General features: G+C 48.1%; 1 protein-coding gene across 1 annotated transcript in view; it reads left to right on the forward strand.

Moving 5' to 3' along the window:
• LOC115313181 (nicastrin) overlaps nucleotides 1-16427 on the forward strand; it is a 54408-nt gene that overhangs the window by 24565 nt on the left and 13416 nt on the right. Inside the window, exons 10-12 of the mRNA XM_029972116.4 lie at nucleotides 7602-7780; nucleotides 8499-8664; nucleotides 10399-10483. Of these exons, the coding sequence (XP_029827976.2) occupies nucleotides 7602-7780; nucleotides 8499-8664; nucleotides 10399-10483 (430 nt within the window). The remainder of the gene's footprint in view (nucleotides 1-7601; nucleotides 7781-8498; nucleotides 8665-10398; nucleotides 10484-16427) is intronic.

Below are 16427 nucleotides of genomic sequence, written 5' to 3' on the forward strand. Positions count from 1 at the left end.
TGCAGCTATGGAAAGCGTGCGCCTGCTCGGCAAGCATGCTTGCTAAAGAAAATCCGATGTGTGTGAAGCGATTGACGACCTTCTTAGGGTTGCGGGCACGCTTTCTTTTGCATGAGGAACTTCTTGAACCCGTCCAATATACCTTGCTCGTTCTGCAAAATGGTGGACAGTGTCGAACAGCCGATACCGGAATGTTGTATTCTTTGGTGATTTCGGACTTGGGATGGCCACTTTTCTCAACCTCAAACATCTAAGTGACTTTTGGTAATTGCTCCCAATCTCCCATACGACGCACGTGTGTGTGTAATATGCTGCAGGCACGCACATTGGGCGCTTCTGAGGGGATCTCCGTTGGGCTCCATCGCTCTCTTGACCCGATTCCGACAGGGGTCGGGCAGCGTCGGCCGTGGGTGCCATGAGTAGCGTCGGAACGTTGATGCCGCTCCCGCTGCTCCTTGCTTGTGTCCCCGCGTCGGCGCATTGGCATCGGAAGCGGCGCTCTGCCAGCCCTGCGTGCTGTGCCCTCTGGCACCCGTTTACTGCGTTTTCCCAGTTTGCCGTTTGCCTCGGTGGAGAAGGAGGAAGGAATACAAGGGTCTCTGTGTGCCTCCCTGTAGGCTTGCATGCTTTTGGCAGCTAAGCCTTCATTGTACTGTATTTACTCGCATAATGAACACACTTTTTTCCTAAAAAATTTACACATATTTGCTCATTACACGGGGTAACATTTTTGCATTTAGACACTTCATGCAAATGTCATATTAGGTGCCAATAGGACCCGGCAAGGTACTGTGACACGTCTCCACTGATGGAGGCGCACCCACGACTGGTCGGGGGCGCACCACAGTAACCATGCTTTATAAATTGCGAACATTTTTAGGGTGCTTTTGGCGTGCCTTTTGCCGAGAGAAAAGTGCCCTACGAAGTTCGCGATGTGACCGTTCTTAGGCCTAACCACTTTTGTGATTTCACTCTCTGAAAGCAGCAAAGGCGAAGAATGTCCGGGGCTGGACAATTTCTCAAGCCAAGCTCCGTCAAGTGTGCGCGCTGCTCGGTTTCACTGTTGATTACTTCTGCAACTACGCACTTGCAGCCATTACGAGAGTGGCTTGGCTTGGCTTGACTTGGCCTGAGCACTTGGCGGCAAAAGAAAATTGTCTTGTTGGGCTTGATGGCTAGCTAAATTGGGCACAATTCGAGACTCGTGGAGTCGAAAATTGAAGGTGCATTCATTACACGAGGGAAAAAAAAAAGAAAATGTTGGTATTGATTGTGGGGGTGCATTCATTATTCAAGTGCGTTCATTATGCGAGTAAATACAGTAAGCATGGTCGGCCGCCGATGCACTTAATATAAAGAATAATTAGGTTAAAAATGCGTGCATTTCGTTTGGAATCTCGTTGAACTTCGATAAAAGCAATAATTTGAAAAAAGGTAGAGGTGTGCGAATATTCGAGATTTCGAATAAGAATCATATATTTTTCTTATTCGATTCGTATTCGATTCAAGATTTGCATATTCAGAAATTTCCAAATATTCGGTTATGGCCTAATATTCGGGCGTTTTATGAATATTCGGACAAATAGTGAATAATCCGCGCATGGGACATGCCCTGAACATTCAGAGTTTCCTTAAAAGCCGTGCTTAGTTGCCTAAACACGGCTTGTAAGCCATGTTTAAACGACTAAATACAGTAGAATTTCGATATACGAATCTTGCGGGGTCACCAAAAATATTCGTATTAGCCGAAATTCGTATTAAGGCCCGTTCACACTCTTGCGACCGAGTACGACTGAGAGAGACGAGGATCTCTTAAAACTTCTTAAATGTTTTTAGAATGAGGGAACACACTGGTGTTGTGGCGCCATCCATGCGGTGACCCTGGAACTGCATTTCACAAGAGCGAAAGTTTTGTGGGATTTCCGAGAAGGCTCGTTTATAACATTGACAAAAGTTTATCGAGCTAAGAAAGAAAGGATAATGCGCGAAAAATTAAAAAAAAATATGCCGGACCGCCGAGTTTACACTGCTTCCCAATAGATTGCGCCAGTGTGTTCTCTGGTTTAAGAAGTTTTAAGGAACCTAGGTTTAAGAGGTCGCAAGAGTGTGAACGGGCCTTTACCCAAACATCCGAAACTAGCTAAATTAACAAAAAAATCACACTGAAAAACTTACCTAGGCACACAGAAAAGCTCTATTTATTCTTTACCAAAGAAATCTCGAATGTCTTTCTGCGATTTCTTTTTCGCGAGGTCTGCCAACAACTTCGCTTGAACGCATAAAAACGCGTGCCTGTGTCCTCGCCGATTTCTTGTGCGCCCATAGCGCGCCTGAGAATGTCGAGTGCATGCAGCGTTTCAGCTGCCGGTGGTTGTAGTCGCTCGTCGTCACCCTCATTTTTGCCGTCGCCGTCATCACTAGAATCTGCAGCCTCGCATGTGGCCTCACCAACAATGTCCTCCACCGTGCGCGCACCACAAGTGGCTAGGTTGTCATCCGCCGAGCAAAAATCATCAGCGGTGCACCTGGCATCAAGGCAGTCCCACTCCTCAATTTCCGGATTTTCTGGCTCAGGGTCGTCACCCTCGAGCGCAGTAGCAGCAGAAACGGCTCCGTGTTGCGGTCCAGCTCACGCTCAAAACACACGCTCGAATGAAGCTCCCAGGCCTGCTGCGGTCGGTGCTCCGCCGCCTCGGCGATAAAAGAAAAAAAAAAAAAATGTGAGCCTGGCGCCATTTGTCATCTCAAAGCGAAATAAAAAAAACGCACTGCGCGACTGACGACCTTGGCAAGACTCCAAACCTGTTGCGGGCCGCGTGCGCGTGCCGGCGGAGTTGCTGGCGGGCGTTCTCCACGGCGGCTGTCAGCGGGGCAGCGTCTGTTCCGGCGGAGTTGCTGGCGGGCGTTCTCCACGGCGACCGTCGGCAGGGCCAACGTTTATCAGCGTCTGTTCGTATCAACTGAACAGGGACGAAAATCCATTCGTAATAGCCGTACCCTAACCGATTGAAAACTAGTGGGCCTCGGCCGGGACCTACAAAAATTTGTATCATCCCGAAATTCGTAACATCCGTAATCGTATCATCGAGATTCTACTGTACAACTTGTAGCAAATTTTTTTGTAAGCAGAAAAAAATTGCTACAAACAAGAAAACCGCTTGTAGAGTCGAATCTCATTAATTCGAACTCGAGGGGGACCAAAAACTTGTTTGAGTTAAACGAAGTTCGAATTATCGAAAGCTGATTAAATGGAGTACTTAAGTGCAGCGCTTCGTTGGGCGGCGCATGTTCACTGAGCTAACACATGAGTGGCGAGTTCCAGGACATTTGTTTTCACCGATCACAAAGGGAAGTAATCCGTAATGCCTGCCTCTGCGCGGTTCCTCAGTCGTGAATCAACAAAGATCACTTGGAGCTTGGAGACGAGCTCTAATGCGGCATCCGCAGTCTTCTGGCAAGAGAAGTAGCGCGTGGTGGTGTCCAGCGCTTCGAGTGCTCTTCATGATGATGTGCTTCTGAGATAACGTCAGTGACAGTGACTCAGATAACATCAGTCGCGTGCCCGCCGAAAACACGCCGAACCGCAGCAACGTGAGAGTGCAAGGCAAAAAACGGAACTGTCGCACTCCCGCCAAAAACACGCCGAAGAGCAGCGGCGCAGCAAACGTCAGTCGCGTGCCAGTGAAAACTCGTCGAACCGCAGCAACGTGCGAGTGCAAGGCAAGAAACGGAACTGTCAGGCTCCCGCCGAAAACACACCGAACCGCAGTAGTGCGCGAGTTCAAGGCAAGAAACGGAACTGTCGGGCTCTCGCCGAAAACACACCGAACCACAGTAGTGCGCGAGTTCAAGGCAAGAAACGGAACTGTCGGGCTCCCGCCGAAAACACACCGAACCGCAGTAGTGCGCGAGTTCAAGGCAAGAAACGGAACTGTCGGGCTCTCGCCGAAAACACACCGAACCACAGTAGTGCGCGAGTTCAAGGCAAGAAACGGAACTGTCGGGCTCCCGCCGAAAACACACCGAACCGCAGTAGTGCGCGAGTTCAAGGCAAGAAACGGAACTGTCGGGCTCTCGCCGAAAACACACCGAACCACAGTAGTGCGCGAGTTCAAGGCAAGAAACGGAACTGTCGGGCTCCCGCCGAAAACACACCGAACCGCAGTAGTGCGCGAGTTCAAGGCAAGAAACGGAACTGTTGCACTCCCGCTGAAAACGTGCCGAAGAACAGCGGCGCAGCATCGTCACGGGGCAAGAGAGCACCGCACCGCTCATCGCGGCATTCAAGGTCACCACGTGACCGGTTGTCATGGTTATTTGGAACTGGAGGCGTTGGAGGCGCTGCCGCGTGAGTTAGCCTAAGGCCCAGTTAGCCCAAGGCCCAGTTAGCCCAAGGCCCAATTAGCCCACTCCTGAAGGCATGCTGGGCGGCGCGGGATGTTCGAATTAACTGGTGCGGGCGTTTAAGTGTTCCAATTATCGGGCGTTTTCGCCCATTCAAATACATATAGTGTAGTCCGGACCACAGCGTGAGTTCGAATAAACTGAAAGTTTGAATTAAGCATGTTTGAATTAACAACAAGATTTGACTGTAGCAATTTTTTTTTGTAAACCCTTGTCGTTTACATTATACATAGGACTATACCGTGTTTGCATGATCCAATGCACCCCCAAATCTTGTGTGCAGGCACATTTAGCTTTTAGGTATTCAAAAAGTAAATTACTGGTGATATTTTACCATGCAGGTAAGATAATCAAGGTTGAACACATACCTCATAGAACAGACTTTATGAAACGCACGCCAGTACAAAAAAAGGTTTGAGGTACACCGAAGTACTTCTTATGGGTTGTGAATGTGAAAGCATGAATGTTGTTCTTGCGTGCATCCTTGTGAAGTTGCCGCGCCTTGCTGACATCGACTGTGAATGGCACAAGATCGGCTGGTGCGCTCGGGCGGCAATGCCGCCGCCAGAGCACGCCAGCCGATTCTTTTTGCTGGCACATGGACATGCAGTGCCATGGGGTGGTGCTGATTAAAACTGACGCCCGGCGGCCTTCTTCGGCTTCATTTACTTGCCGCTTTGCTTAGCTTTTTGCGCGGCTTCAAAGCTGGGATGCCTCAGATTGAGGCTTCACAAATTTATCTGCCGTTTGGCGCGGCAGATGAAGTTGGCTTGCTCCATGGGACATTTAATGCTCTCGCATTAATGCACTAGCCGCCGTTGCTGAAGTTCGACGATATCTCTTTGCTGTCCACAGAAGTAATCCTTGCTTTTGTCTAAAGCGTTTTAGATGCCACGTTTCTTGCACTTGTATGAGTGCACAAATACCGTCTCTGGGAGGGTCGTCTTTCAAAACAACTTTGCGAGCTTGTCGGGCTGCTGGGATTGCGAGGCCACGCAGTGTACTCCGTTGTTATAGTTTCCCACCAGCGTGTTGGCCTTTCGTTTAAATAAAGGCTCTACTTTTTGTTTTGTTTTTCTATGTTAACAGCAGACACAAGTCCGTAGACTCAAGAGAATTTGCGTGATACGGTTACTAAAATTATGGTGCCTGAAGCGCGTCTTCGACTGATTGTGTTTAGCGACCTATGCTGCCCATACATCAAAAGTGGTCCCGAAGTAGTAACAAACGACGTCACAGAAGCCCAAGTGTCATGCTGTTGCTTGTCACGATCCTGCTGGTTGGTCGTAGAAATGCTGACGAGAAGCTGCGAGTAGCACGAGCGAATGCGAGTATCGCCGTCGTCACGGCGTCCCAACTTCTGGCTGGCGAAGCTTCCGTTGACTTCTACACCTGAGAGCAACCAGCTGCAGAACAGGCATCTGCCACATACACCACAGCTGTTGGGATGCCGCCAGGATTGCGACTGTCGTCAATGATACTTCTATGATGTTATCAGGCAGAAATCGAGGGACCACTTTTTTACGTCGCGTTAAAGACTCCAGTCGGGGGTGCGTTCCAGGCACCATACCAAAATGGCAAATGTAAACAAACGGTCACTATGACGATGGGGCTAGTCACCTTACACTGAGTATTGCGTTTTTCTTTTGAGTTTCGATTTTAGGTTTTAATTGTAACGTGAATGTATTTTTGGGCACCGATTTTGGCGAAAAAAGTGTTTGCGTGAATTGTGCAAACAGGTACGTATTAGCTCACGACACAAAGGAGCAGTTTTGGTTTTCATTTTGCCAAGCCTGGCATTCTGAGTCATTTTTCTAGTGACCTTATCATTTCTACTGCTGGAGGAAGGGTATTTTCTGCTGCAAGGGCTTGTCAAGGCGAAAAGGGAGCGCTTATAGTACTGAGCGCTTGAAACAATTAATTTTTTCGCATGATAATTTGCAATAATTGCATTTCAGCTGATATTTAACTTGTTGGCTAGTCAAGGGCAATTTCAATTATTATCTTAAAATGGTCACTACCTGTTGTTTGTGTGAAAACGTAAGAGGTTGCATTTTTACATGCCGTCTAGACGTGCAGTTTTTTATACTCTTAATTTTGTAAATTTGTATAACTTGAAATCAGTTGCACCTTTTGCCCGCTTTCATGTACAGTTTGCAGATGATTACTAGTGAAGGCATAATAGCTGTGTTACCAACTGGATTGTTTATATGCTGCCTAGTCAGGCAATTTCTTTTACTTGATTTTGTTATCATTTTTGGTTTGGAAGGTAATATAAAAAGTATTGGAATTATTATTTTTTAATTTTTTAATGGTACCCAGATATTCAGAACATATTTGAGATTCAAAGCTAATTTTTAAAATATTTATATTGGAAAATTTCAATATTCACACCCGTAGAAAGAAATGTTTTCATTATAACGAAGTATTCCTGTATTTTATCATATTCTAGGGAGTATGGAAAAATTACACGAGTGATCCAAAGAATGGCCACATGTCTTTTCCGCATAATGTCGTTTTGGTTGTGGTAAATAAAGCAGCTGAAAGCTATCCTTGAGGTGCAGTAACCTGTTGAGAAATGGAAGGCTATACTACTAAGTTAAGTTACAACAGGTCTCACACAAAGGCATAGCTATATCTCAAATGCTATTTGCCTGCCAAACTTTTTGTCTTAGCCAGGAAAAGGAACAGATGTGCTTTGTATTGGCTACTTGCAACTCCTTAGGAAGCAATGCCACCAAGTGGTGAATATAGCAGGCATAGAAATGCAGAGCTGATGTCTGTCAAAATGTGCATTGAAAACTGGCATTGCCTCCTGGCTGAAGTATGAAACGGAGACTCGGCGGTTAAAAAGTGTAGTTGGAATTTTTTTTTATGAATTTCTTTGGCAGTGCTATTAAACTGACCACTGGATGTAATGTAAGCACGTGAACCTGCTGTTTCATGTCAATGATTACTTTGACTGCCGCAGTCAATCGCAGTGCAAGAGTTGAGTGATCCACAAAACATTGCCTTTGCACATAAAAAAACATAGGGCAGAGGTTCGCAAGTAGGGATATTCGTGAAAGTTCGAGATGCATATATGTTGCTTAAAATCGCTCCGTAATTTCTTTTTAATCTCTAGAGGAGCAAGCGACAAATGCTTAAGCTACTTTTATGTCAGTGACACCAGTAACTGTGGTTGTGTTGCATCGTAGGCTAATCGGTTGATCATGGAGCTCGAGAAGGCAGCAAGCGAAGATTGGCTGAAAGTCCCCGTGCAAGCTTCACCCAACGACCAGCCTCTGCCCCCTTCGTCAGTGCAACAGTTTTTGAAAAAGGACAAGCAAATTGCAGCAGTGGTTCTGTCAAATCACAACAAACAGTTTGAAAACAGGTAGGCTGTCTTTCTTTTGTTGAGGGCCATATCTCTAAGGCCGCCATTAGGTCCCATTGAAGTCAAGTGGCATATGTGCATTGTATGTTATGACAATAAAATGTTTGTTCACTTTCAGGAGTACCATATTTTCCAGCATATGGAAATTGCAATTATTCTTCAGTTTTTTTTTAGCGTAATGTTTTATACAAAAGTGTGACTTATGTGCATATTTTTTGTAAGGTATGAACCTTGGACTGTATGAGATGTAGGCTGTATCAACATCTTATGGCAGTGAAGGAATGGCAGAGCATTCACCAACGGCCTGCTCTTCTGATGGTCCCAGGACAGTTCGAAGCATGGCGGCATTTGCCCGCGACTATGGCTTGTGTACCAAGCCATAGTCGCGGGCTTGTGTTATCGGAACGGTACTCGTAAGAGTTACCGTTCCGATAACTCCGATAATGATACCCGACACTCCGCCGCTACCTTTGCGCGCGCATCGTATTGCCGTTGGGTATCGTTATCAGAGATATTGGAATGATCTACTAAAACTCTCTATAGACTTGAAAATATGGTGAGTGCACTATGCAGAATAATCTTGTCTCGGATTACTGTAATGTCAGAAACCATTGTATTTGATGCTACAGTAATAAATATCGCTGTGTTTGGATTTCAAGTAGCCGAGCAGTTAGTTGACCGTGTTCAACCTAAACTTAATAGCTTTCTCTAATTTCAGGTACTACAACAGCTTCTTTGACACCTGGGAGAACCTGAATGACACAAACGAGGGCATCCAGAAGACTGCTGGCCACCTGACCAAGGTGGCCGCAATGGTTGCCTTGGCCGTATTCAAGGAGGTTACCGGTCAAAATGCCCCTGAAATACAGCTGCAAGATTTCAGGGTGGGACATTGACCGATATTTGTTTTCGACTGCTGGTTCCGTCTCGTTGCGGCATATTCGTGCGGGAGAGTTACGCACACGGAGAGATGTTACGATGGAAGTGCAGCGTCATACATGCTGCAGCGCTCGCATTACGGCCGTCTCTTTTTCTTTGGTGACTGGGAGGGACTGTCGGGCCTCCTCCTTCACAAACTCTGCCTTGCCGGGAGGCTATGCACTTAGGAAAGTGGTGCAGGAAAACTCCCCTTGAAGTCTAAGTTTTTTTCGCTCAAATGTTTATCTCGATGACCGCCCCCTTAGAAAAAAAGAAAGAAAACTCAATTTTGGTATATAGCTTGCCAAGGCTGGTTTTATCCCAGTTGAATTGACATACCGTATTTACACGATTGTAGGTCGACTCGATTGTAAGTCGACCCCCCCCCCCCCCACATCGCACATTAACAAAAAAAAAAAAAAATTTTTTTTTTTTTAGGTGCGCATTTTATTGCAAACACAAGAGAACGGCAAAGTATCTGTTTCGAAAGCCGAGCCTCCAACACGCGATGGATGCCTTCTGGCGTGCTTTGGCTGCGCATGCAGGTGCAAGGTGCATGAGATGGCCAGGCGTTATCGGAACTAGGAAGTTCACGCTGGAGGCGGGACAACTGAAGCTGCTCACTGTCGTTCTCACGCCATTCGCGACTAGACTACGACTCGTCCGCACTGGTGATGTCAGTCCCGTCATCATCACTGCTACGTTCTCAAAGCACGTCGTCGGCGTCGTCCAATGAAATCTCGCACTTCGCAAATGACAGGATCAACCGCGTCTTCCGCGCTTCCTCGGCGATCGCGTCGGACGTCACGGGTAGGGACCGATTGCGCACGTTTGCGGCGTACGTTGCAAGCGTGACCCCCAACTCCGGAAGGCATCCCCACCTATCCAGACTTTGGCCTTCGGAAGCTTCTTTGTTTGCCGTCACACTTTAAGATTCCGCACCACCGCAGACTCAACTGGAGCATCACCCACTCCAGTTGAGTGGGTCATCGAACTTGCGTCCAACAGCGCAGTTGTTGGTTGCTTCTGAGGGAAGAATGGCCATAAACAAGCACCGAAAACCTAAACTGCCCGGATCACGCGTTTCAATACAAACGAACATAGTTAGCGCACCGGCATGATCTCGTACTCGATCAAACGATGTGCGACCGTAAATCGTGCGAAAAACTGCAAAGCCGCGGCGCGAGCGAGCCAAGCGAGCTGTGAGGCTGTTCCAGCGGCCTCCGGAGTGGCTCTTACGAGAGGTGCCATCACCCCCGGGAGTCGGGCGCTCCGTGCTCTGTTCACCGCCGTGCATTCGGGTTAATTTGCGAATCGCTACCAATAATACTCGTTCGCGCAAATAAAAAATAATTAATTTGTAAAATGAGTGCACGAAACAGTGTAATGCTAGAGGTACAGCCGGCTGAACTCGTAACAAGCCGAGATGTCCATGATATTGATTTTGTTTCGTTTTTGCCAGCGGTGGAATGCTTTGGTTCGATTATAAGTCGACCCCCCCACTTTAGATTTTCAAAAATCGAAAAAAGGGCCGGCCTACATTCGTGTAAATACGGTAGATGAGACAAGAGCTTCCGTGGAGTTTGTCTCGTGAAATTAGGCAAGATGATTTTTTGCTTCCAGTTAGAGAGGTGTTATTGGGGAGAGGCTTCTTCGTTTCTAGGTGAAATAATTGAATTTTCTTATTCTTGCACTTCTAGGTGGCTGAACTCCTGGAGTGTTATCTCCTTAATTCCTCTTGCTCCTTGTTTGAAGAAGTGCGAAGCCAGCCTTCCGGGCAGACAAGTAAGTGTTACGTCTTTACTGACTTTCTAAGTGCTTAATGTTAGGTTTCGCATAGTCCCGGTAAATGCATTTATTTAATGCGTAACGAAATGGCGCAGTCTGAAGACCCATGTAACGGCTGTTCTCTGCAAACGAACGAAACTTGGTGCATGCTCGCGAGGCCTCGGCGGTTGGACATTGTATGAGTTCTTATATGCGTAGTCGCAGTGTATAGCTGAGCATAGCCGCTGGATATTAGCAACACATAGCGGGGTTTCGTGGCACCAGTTATAAAACAGAATTTCATCTCTCGGCACTGTTTCCACTATGTGCACAATATTAAAAATGCCTGACGATTCCCTCTAGCTTATTGTATGTACCGTATTTACTCACATAATGAACACAATATGATGCGCAAACATCATATTAGCAGTGATGTGATTGCTGCGCCAATTGCGCCAAACTGCGCCAAGGGGCTAACCCTGCTACATCCTGCTACATTTCGCAAAAATATGAGTAATCTGCGCCAAGCCTGCGCCAAAGAACCAATTTAGGTTGCCTTTCGCAACCGAAACTAAACTGAGTACTGTAATTGAGCAGACGTGTGTTGTGTGGCGCAAGCGGCCACCTGACACAAAGTGCCGTGCATCAATTGTCCACCCGGTCTTTCATGGATTTCCCTGCGTCTCGCGTTTCGCACTCTCTCTTGTGGGTCTCGTCTCTCGTCTCTTTTTTTTATATTTTCAGCGATAGACGCGGATGTGTCCAGATGCTCCAATGCTAGCGTTCCGGGTACCAGCTATGCCGTCATGTTGTGAAACGAAACTACGTTTTTGCGCGGCAGAAGTTACTTTGTAAGCTGAAGCAACGGCCGTGGGAAAACTATATTGGGTCACTGCCTTTCAGTCACCGTGGTCGCGCGACGTCGAATGTTGCCGTCCCACATCACTGCAGATATGGTACTTCCTAAAATGAAACGAAGTACCGCCGCATGTTCACCAACATTCCTGTTCTTGTTTAAGTCATACGTTACTACAAAAATACATCTTTAATTCAAAGACTGCTCTGTCAAAGTACTGATTATCTAGATTCCTCTCGGTGGGTCTTCTTTCGAAAAGTACCTCGGTACGTGAAAGATTTGCAGCGAAATAAAGTTGAAGAGAAGTGAGCTAAAGCAAAGAAGGCAGTGCATGCATGCTGAACCCGCACAGCACGCTTGTTTGTCTCAAGTTCAGTCGTTGCACAAAGTGCTCCAAGAACGTTTCGAGGCTGGCTCGCAATGTCTTGCATCGATGCACTCAGGTTCTTTATTTTTTGTGTGTTTAGCTTGTACCTTGTTTGCCGGCCTGCTGGCAAGCACGCGCCACTGGACTGTTTAAGTCGCATGCTCGAAAGTTACATTTTGTGTACAATTTTGGGGATAAGTTAGCGACCGAGCTGAGGGCATGGTTTCGGTTTCGATCGGACAGCTGTTGTCTGCGCTCGCGCGACGAAGCATGCCCAACAGCAAGCCTGCCGAAGTTGGCCTCACGTGCATGCGAACATGATTGCGTGACTGCGGCACCAGCTGGGACGCTTGCAATTCAATGTTTTACGTTTGCTTACTTTTGACGAAAATCTGGCACGTCGGGAAGCAGTAAAACGGTGGCAAGCGGTTTTTCGAAATTGCTTGGCAATGCCTACAGCACTATACACTTGTGGGATGTCTGAGCAGTAAAAACAGAAGCAGCGAGTTCCGTCACAAAACGTCACATCAGAACACAACACAACACAAAGTGCCCTTCGTTTGTACAGCACTTAAAACAAATATTTTTATTTTCCTAAAAATATCTGCTCCAAAAGCCGCTTTTGCTGCTCCAAAACACTGTTTTGGTTGCTCCAAAACGTGCGCCAAAATGGCTTAGGCCAATCACATCACTGTATTCGGTGCCAATATGACACGGCAAGTTATTGTGGCACGTCTCCACTGATGGAGGCGAACCCATGGCTGGTCGGGGGCGCACCACAGTAAGCATGCTTTAGAAATTGTGAACCTTTTTAGGGTGCTTTCTGCATGCTTCTGCCGAAGGAAAAGCTCCCTGCGGAGCTCACTCAGAACGGATATAAGAACTCAACTCGTACGAAGTCCGACCGAAGTCTATCCGAGCCCAGGCTCGCTTGCACGGATCTAGTTTTGTTCACGGAGACGGCTGTTACCAGGGGCTACCAGACACTCGCAACTACGCATATAAGAACTCGTAAGAACTCGTACGAAGTCCAACTGAGCCGAGGCCTGCTTGCATGGGTCAAGTTTCGTTCACGGATATGCCTGTTACCAGGGCCACCAGACACTCGCGACTACGCATATAAGAACTCGTACGAAGTTCAACCGAGCCGAGGCCCGCTTGCACAGGTCAAGTTTCGTTCACGGAGACGGCTGTTACCAGGGGCCACCAGACACTCGCGACTACGCGTATAAGAACTCGTACGAAGTCCAACTGAGCCGAGGCCTGCTTGCACGGATCAAGTTTTGTTCATGGAGACGGCTGCTACAGTGTAGACCGCATATAACGTATATTGCGGGAGTCGCGAAAATCCGCATTATAAGCGGTATTGCGCTATAACCAAAACATAAATTTTTCAGGCCAAAATACATGACATGAGACAACTTAACTTTGTAAAACAATTTATTTTATGTTAGATGAAAAATAAAGCTTAAGGCCCGTTCACACTCTTGCGACCGAGTACGACTGAGAGAGACGAGATCTCTTACAACTTCTTAAATGTTTCTAGAATGAGGGAACACACTGACATTGTGGCGCCATCTATGCGGTGACCCTAGAACTGCATTTCACAAAAGCGAAGGTTTTGCGGGATTTCCGAGGTCAAATGTGCGTAATACCCATAGAAAGGCTCGTTTATAACATTGACAAAAGTTTTTCGAGCCAAAAAGAAAGAATATTGCGCGAGAAATAAAAAAAAATATGCCGGACCGCCGAGTTTACACTGCTTCCCAATAGATGGCGCCAGTGTGTTCTCTGGTTTAAGAAGTTTTAAGGAACCCAGGTTTAAGAGGTCGCAAGCAGTCGCAAGAGTGTGAACGGGCCTTTAGTTTGAGGAAAGTCTTTATTTCACCAGACTAGTACACTTCTCTCTCAAGTGTGTCACGCATTTTGAAAGAAATGAGCGACTTTTGCCTGGCGCAGCCTTTTAACGGCGTCGCGGGTTGCGGACGGACGTTGCGAGCGTTCAGGATTGCTAACCCTAATCACTTTTCTCCGGCGATGAAAACGCGTGAAAATTTGCATCCTTTATACGGTATGCGCCAGTAATACCTTCAACTTGAGCACAGGCATGAAATGCTCCAAATAAGAAATCCGGGCGATGTTCGAAAAGCACAAATGCTTAGAAGCACCACTGGAGTCGAAGTAAACAAACACGACGACACGGGCGTTTCTGCCGTCTTGAGAGCGCCGCCACGACATCGCCGCCACGACATCGCCGCACGAGTATGTGGATCTTCCATTCTAGTACGTGCTGGGTTATCATAGCGACACACGACGAAAATTCACAGTCAAGGATAGCGCTTTTACGCGGTACGATGAGCTTCTACCAAAACTGACGCCATGTTTGCGGATAAAAGCAGCCGGCCCGCGACCGGCATGCAACGCGCGCGAACACTTCTCCTCCACCTGCGATTGGTCTGTCGTTGCGGTTGTTTCCAATGCAGCGGAGGTACGCACGCACGTGAACGGCACGTGCATGCGTCCCTCCGTCGCTATGGCGACTGAAGCCTCTCTCTTCGCTTCTTCGAGCAACCTCCTTGCCCCGCGAGTGCCGTTTGTGGCTCGCGCCGTTATCTAGTGTCGCACAGGGAAGCATGCTCGCTGCGTCGGCGCGGTCGGCGGGCTGTTGCAGAAACCGCACTATAACCGGTATTTCCCTTCGTGCGCCTGCATTTTAAGCGGTATGTAATTACATGGACTTCTATGGGAGGCGAACCGGTGGTTTAAAAAAGTCGCGTTATACCCGGTCCTGCACTATAAGCGGTTACGTTGTAAGTGGTCTATGCTGTACCAGGGGCTACCAGACACTCGCGACTACGCGTAGAAGAACACGTAAGAAGTCGTATGAAGTCCAACCGAGCCGAGGCCTGCTTGCATGGGTCAAGTTTCGTTCACAGAGACTGCTGTTACCAGGGGCTACCAGACACTCGCGACACGCGTATAAGAACTCATAAGAACTCGTACGAAGTCCAACTGAGCCGAGGCCTGCTTGCACGGATCAAGTTTCGTTCACGGAGACGGCTGTTACCAGGGGCTGCCAGACACTCGCGACTACGCGTATAAGAACTCATAAGAACTCGTACAAGGTCCAACCGGGGCGAGGCCTGCTTGCATGGGTCAAGTTTCGTTCACGGAGACGGCTGTTACCAGGGGCTACCAGACACTCGAGAGTACGCGTATAAGAACTCATAAGAACTCGTACGAAGTCCAACTGAGCCGAGGCCTGCTTGCACGGATCAAGTTTTGTTCACAAAGACGGCTGTTACCAGGGGCTACCAGACACTCGCGACTACGCATATAAGAACTCATTAGAACTCGTGCGAAGTCCAACTGAGCCGAGGCCTGCTTGCACGGGTCAAGTTTCGTTCACGGAGACGCCTGTTACCAGGGCCACCAGACACTCGCGACTACGCGTATAAGAACTCGTAAGAACTCGTACGAAGTCCAACCAAGCCGAGGCCTGCTTGCACGGATCAAGTTTTGTTCACGGAGACGACTGTTACCAGGGGCTACCAGACACTCGCAACTACGCGCATAAGAACTCATAAGAACTTGTACGAAGTCCAACCGAGCCGAGGCCTGCTTGCACGGGTCAAGTTTCGTTCACGGAGATGGCTGTTACCAGGGGTCACCAGACACTCGCGACTACGCGTATAAGAACTCGTAAGAACTCATACGAAGAGTTCAACCGAGCCGAGGCCTGCTTGCACGGGTCAAGTTTCGTTCACGGGGACGGCTGTTACCAGCGGCTATCAGACATTCTCGACTACGCGTATAAGAAGTTGTACAAAGTCCAACTGAGCCGAGGCCTGCTTGCACGGGTCAAGTTTCGTTCACGGAGACGCCTGTTACCAGGGACTACCAGACACTCGCGACTACGCGTATAACAACTCGTACGAAGTCCAACCAAGCCGAGGCCTGCTTGCACGGGTCAAGTTTCGTTCACGGAGACGCTTGTTACCAGGGCCACCAGACACTCGCGGCTACGCGTATAAGAACTCGTACGAAGTCCAACCGAGCCGAGGCACCCTTGCACAAGTCAAGTTTCGTTCACGGAGACGGCTGTTACCAGGGGCCTTCAGACACTCGTGACTACGCGTATAAGAACTCGTAAGAACTCGTACGAAGTCCAGCCAAGCCGAGGCCTGCTTGCACGGATCAAGTTTTGTTCACGGAGGCAGCTGTTACCAGGGGCTACCAGACACTCGCGACTATGCGTATAAGAACTCATAAGAACTCGTACGAAGTCCAACCGAGCCAAGGCCTGCTTGCATGGGTCAAGTTTCGTTCACAAAGACGGCTGTTACCAGGGGCTACCAGACACTCGCGACTACGCGTATAAGAACTCATAAGAACTCGTACGAAGTCCAACCGAGCCGAGGCCTGCTTGCACAGGTCAAGTTTCGTTCGCAGAGACAGCCGTTACCAGGGGCTACCAGATACTTGCAACTACGCGTATAAGAACTCATAAGAACTCGTACAAGGTCCAACCGGGGCAAGGCCTGCTTGCATGGGTCAAGTTTCGTTCACAAAGACGGCTGTTACCAGGGGCTACCAGACACTACCTACAACGCAGCGTTAACCTCGCTGCGCCGTTCTGTTACGGATTAAATAAACACGTGTATGTGAAATTAGGCCTAACCACTTTCATGATTTCACTCTCCGAAAACGGACCACAGAGGACTGTGTGTTTGCTGACA

This window comes from Ixodes scapularis, unplaced genomic scaffold, assembly GCF_016920785.2.
Source record: "Ixodes scapularis isolate PalLabHiFi unplaced genomic scaffold, ASM1692078v2 PGA_scaffold0__279_contigs__length_252992795, whole genome shotgun sequence".
Taxonomy (NCBI): domain Eukaryota; kingdom Metazoa; phylum Arthropoda; class Arachnida; order Ixodida; family Ixodidae; genus Ixodes; species Ixodes scapularis.